The sequence below is a fragment of the Acanthisitta chloris genome, unplaced genomic scaffold (assembly GCF_000695815.1).
Source record: "Acanthisitta chloris isolate BGI_N310 unplaced genomic scaffold, ASM69581v1 scaffold22793, whole genome shotgun sequence".
Taxonomy (NCBI): domain Eukaryota; kingdom Metazoa; phylum Chordata; class Aves; order Passeriformes; family Acanthisittidae; genus Acanthisitta; species Acanthisitta chloris.
This window is the reverse complement of record NW_008663555.1, coordinates 1,068-6,065: the sequence shown is the minus strand read 5'-3', so window position 1 is coordinate 6,065 and position 4,998 is coordinate 1,068. Positions and strand designations below refer to the sequence as shown.

General features: G+C 52.3%; 1 protein-coding gene across 1 annotated transcript in view; it reads right to left on the bottom strand.

Moving 5' to 3' along the window:
• The window catches only part of LSM12 (LSM12 homolog (S. cerevisiae)), a gene marked incomplete at its 5' end in the record, with an annotated part of 4,749 nt that extends 468 nt beyond the window's left edge, over nucleotides 1-4,281 (bottom strand). Inside the window, 3 exons of the mRNA XM_009071043.1 lie at nucleotides 299-425; nucleotides 812-921; nucleotides 4,148-4,281. Coding sequence (XP_009069291.1) covers nucleotides 299-425; nucleotides 812-921; nucleotides 4,148-4,281 — 371 coding nt within the window. The remainder of the gene's footprint in view (nucleotides 1-298; nucleotides 426-811; nucleotides 922-4,147) is intronic.
• Between the last annotated feature and the right edge of the window lie 717 nt (nucleotides 4,282-4,998).

The window sequence follows — 4,998 nt, the reverse complement described above, 5'->3', positions numbered from 1 at the left end:
GGCTGGAGATCTTCAGGAAGGGCTAAGGATCTCCAGGAAGGGCTGGAGCACACCCAAGGACGGCTCACTGATGTCCTCAGGTATGGGACACCTTCCCAGTATTCCCAGTCCCTAATCAGATTCAAAAAGGGGTGGGAAGGGGATCTGGGATGGGAAGGGGATCTGCAGGAGAGGCTGGAGATCTTCAGGAAGGGCTAAGGATCTCCAGGAAGGGCTGGAGCACACCCAAGGAGGGCTCACAGGTGTCCTCAGGGATGTGCCACCCTCCCAGCATTCCCAGTATCCCAGTGGCACTCACTATTTTCCGTACGTGACTCAGGGCACTTCCCTCTTTGCCTTTACAGTTTTCCACCTGGTAGGGAGGAGCAATAACGACTTCTTCCATCACAACTATGTTCTTCTCCTGCCATTTACAGTCTTTAATGCTGCAGGGAAGGGAAAAGGAAGGGAAAATGGGATTAGGGAATGTAATCTGACCTTGGAATGCCACCACCTGCCCCTCAGTGTGGTCCTGTGGCTCTCCATCCCTCAGCACTCTGGAATACCCAACTGGAGAGGGGTGGGAGCCCACAGGGATGGGATGTGCCAGGAAGGGGATGGGAGCAGGCATGGAGCATTCCTCCCTCCCTAAGAACTTCAGCCAGCACATCCCAGGCCACATCAGAGCATTCCATGAGAAACCCAAGGGATGTGGAGATGTGAATCCCCCCAAGAAGGCCCTTAAAGAGAGCACAGGAGGCACCAGTGATCCCAAGGAAAGGACAGGCGATCCCAAGGGATAGGACAGATGATCTCAAGGGATGGGACTTACGTCTTATGGATAGTCTGGAAGAGCTGCTGCCCCTCCAGGGAGACACCAGCACTAATTGCATATGCCTGGCTCATCTTCTCCTCCTTCTCCGTCCGTGCTTTGTTGGCAAGCTGGAAGGGAAACAAAGGGAATAGGAATTCTGCTGGATCTCACCTTGGAACTCCAAGGGGACACAGGGACACGGCTCTGCCACTCATCATTAAATCAGGATAACACCAAGCATGGCATTCCCCACTCTCCCACCATCCCTTCTGCACACACATTCCAGCCTTAATTCCTTTTTTGAGGCATTATCACCACTGCCAGTGTCCCCTCAATATTTGGGAATGTGGATGTCACCTTTCTACATCCTCCTGGGCCCTTCCCCTCAGCCTTTTCTGAGTTAATTCCAGCATTTTAGGTCCAAAGCACCTTCACTACTTGGTTTACTGAGGGGATGGAGATAGGGAAGAGGAGCCTGGAATAACCAATACATTGGGAATAAATGTTCCATACAGGAGTATGAGCAATTTGATCCCACAGCAGCTCTTCTGTTCCAAAATAAAATAAATCAGCAGAATTGGTTATTTGGGAGCTGTATCCATGTGTGGGGAAGTGTGATTACCCACAGGGTCCGGGAATAGAGAGGGGAAATCCCAACCCTGAAATGCCCTGTGCTAAATCCCAGGGATGTGGGAGGAGAAGGATGCAGTGCCTGGAGGCAGGAGACCTGGACCAGCTGCCTTTTCCCGGCTGGAGCTGCCGCAGGGGAAGAGCCACATTAGCATTGTCCCTCCTCTTCCTCCTCCTGGAACCTCCTCACTCCTGCAGGCACTTCCCAAGCTGGACCAGCTTCCTCCTGCTGTGTGAGGATGGTTTCATCCCTTCCAAATCCCCTCTGGATAAGGAAAGCCTGAGCTCCCACTGACTGGGGACACCTCTGTGCCCCTAAGGGACAAGTGTCCCTGTCCATCCATCCCATGTCCCTGCTGTGTCCCTCTCAGTGCCCTAGGGAGCAGAATCACTGCAGGAGCATTGGGATGCTCCCTAAGTGCTTCCCAGCCTTCCAGGGAGCAAGGAAAGCCTCAACAGGGACAGGACCCTTCCTCATCCCCAGCACAAACCCCTCCAAAACCACCTGCCCCATTCCATGTGGGAACTGCTCTCTCCCAAGACCACTGGGCATGACATTCCACAGGAACTTTCCTGCACCCCACACCATCCCCCAACATTCCCTGGGGATACCATGACCCCTCACCCAACCAGGGGTGCTACTTCAAGGCTGGAAAACCAGGTTCACCACTGGCTCCATCACCTGCTCCAAAGCATCCTCACACCACACTGGGATGGGCTGGAATCCTAGCACAAGAGTACTGGGAATTGCTTCTACTGTGTCCAGTACAGTTGCTCTGAGCAGATTCCCTTCCCAGCCAGTAGATCCCACTTTCCCAGTTAGATCAGATCCCCCCCTTCTCCAGCCTGAGTTTTAGATCCATTTCTCCAAAACCTCTGGCTTTCCCAGGTCTTGAGATGCTCATCCAGCAGCTGCTGCATCCAGATGTGCAAATGAAGACACATCCAGGGCTGGGAACAATCCTGAGAGGAGACAGCCACCGGGAAAATTCAGGAAATCCTGGAGAGGTGTGGATGAAGAGCTCCCAGTACCATCCCAGCATTTCCCTTGGGATCCCTGTGCCCATCATTCCCCTGCAATAGGCTGTGTTTTCCCTATCCAGCACTGACATTCCTGACAACAAACAGCTCAGACATTTGAACCTCCTGGATTCAAACATTCCAAGGAATTCCACCATTCCCCCTGCAGTGAACACCTCCAGAGCTGCTGAAGAGCCTGGGACAGGGACACACACACCTTGTGCAGGCAGCATGAATGGATGAGTCACTTCCCTGCTCAGCTCCAGATGAATGGTGGAATACGCAGCAGGAAGCAAGAAGAGACAGTGAAGGCCACCAAGGGCCATGCCAGGGCCACCACCAAGGGCCATGCCAGGGCCCTCCCAATGCCAGGATGACCCCCATCCCACTGGGGGCCAGGAGACTGGTGTGGAGATCCAAGCACAGTCTGAGGGATCGTGGAGATCCCTCCAGAATCTCCCTGGAATGCTGATGGGTGCCCTGCTTGAAGGTGCCAACCCCTCAGAGGACAAGTGGTGTCCCCAAAGTTCCCAACATCTCCCATGGCACCTCCCTGGGTGTCCACTGCTGGTGCCATGTGTGACACAAAGTACTGGGAGAGGTGTTCCCATAGGACAAGGAGGTGACAACTTCCCTCCCTGTCCCATGGGCTCGAGCCCCCACGGGCTCGAGAATCCCTTCCCCTTCCTTGAAACCAGATCCATTCTCCCTTCTCATCATTCCCTCTTCCAAAGGTTCCAGAGCTGCCATGGAGCCAGAAAGGATCACAACCGTTGGACTTTGCCCAAGTGGAAACAGGCTTATAGCCTTAACCTTACCAAAAGCCACTCCAGAGATCCCAACACTGGAATTCCTGGCCAGAATTCCAGGCAGCAACCTGCACTCATGTAATGGGAGGACATCCAGGTGCTTAATTCCACCTGGCAGATCCATGCTGGAGTAAACATGGTGTAAATATGGAGCAGAGGGTGTGCAGGTGTCCAGGGAGCAGCTCCCCAGCCCAAAGGAGCATTCAGTTCCTCAGGAGGATTCTCTTGGATGAGCTGGAGATGGGAATTCCCTCTCCCAGGAGCTCAGCTTCACCATGGAGCAATCCCAAGGGAAAGGGTCAGCCACAGTATGTCAAGCCCAGAGCAGGTCATGAAGACTCAACACACCTCAAAGAGTTTCATCCAAACCCAAAATGTCCTAAACACCTGCAAAAATCCAGACCCTAAATCTCCAAAATCCAGGCCCAAACCACCAAATTCCAGGCTCCAAACTCATCCAAATCCATACCCAAAATACAATCATTCAGACTCTAAACTCACCCAAAATCCAGGCCCAAACCCTACCAAAATCCAGAGCCAAAGCCCTCCAAATTCAGACCCCAAAACCTACAAACCCACCAAAATCCAGGCCCCAAACCTACCAAGATCCAAGCCCCAAACCTGCCAAAATCCAGGCCCAAAATGCCAACATCCAGACCCCAAACCCACCCAAAATCCAGGCCCAAATCACTAAATTCCATACCCAAACTCCCAAATCAATCTCCAGCCCCAGAACCCACCAAAATCCATCCCCAAACCCTCAAAATCCAAACCCCACACCATATCTGCAGGAAGCTGTGCTGGAAACAGATGAGCTCCAGTGTCAGATCCCTGCAGATCCCTTTGGGAAAAGTGCAATTCCCAGCCCAGGGGATCCCTGCAGCCCAACCCTCACCTTGCTGACGTTGAGGGAGGCTAACGGTGGAGGCGTTTCCGTGCGGTCGTTGATTATTTCCACTTCTGACACATACTGTAAGTTTACAAGCAGGATGTCTGCGTGGTTGGGCTTCCCACTGGAAGAAGGGCATTCTGGAGTAGGGAATTAAGGAAAACCAAGACACAGGGATGTATTTAGAGGTCTGCTATTGTCCAAGAGTAAACCCAACAGAAGGTTTGGTTTTCCAATGAGTTCCTTCATTCTTGTCCTTGCTCAGCTAAGTTTGGGGTGATCCATGATGCCAACAAAGCCAAGCAGCTCTTCTTGGATCTATTTAGTGTTGATCCCAGTTTTCCTGGCTCTGGAATGAGTTTTCCAACCATTCCCAGCACTAGCCCATGATCACCAGCAGCATCACCACAGCCCAAATCTGCACTTTTTACACCAGAACTATTCCCTCCTGCAGGCAGAAGCCTCCCTGGGAGCATTCCCTTATCCAGATGGGAAAGAATTCCTGGGAAAGGCCTCCTTGCCCTCACACACAGGAGGTTTGTTGCTGGTGTCACTGCTGTCAATGAGACAACAGTTCAACACCTCCCAAAATCCACACACATACACTCCCATTCTGGAGCTGACTTGGATTCCTGAACAATCCATTCCCATGAGGATGGATGGAGCAAGGAGCACAGCATGGAGAACCTCTTCCATGCCGATACTATCTCCTCCTGGAAGAGATCCTTGTGGAATTCCCTATTCCTCTTTCCCAGCCCCACTGAGTTCAAGTGCAGGTGGAGCATTCCCTAAAAATGCCATTCAATAGTGAGAAGAAAACAAGGGATGCCTAGGGAATTCTAGTCTCTCCCTTCAGG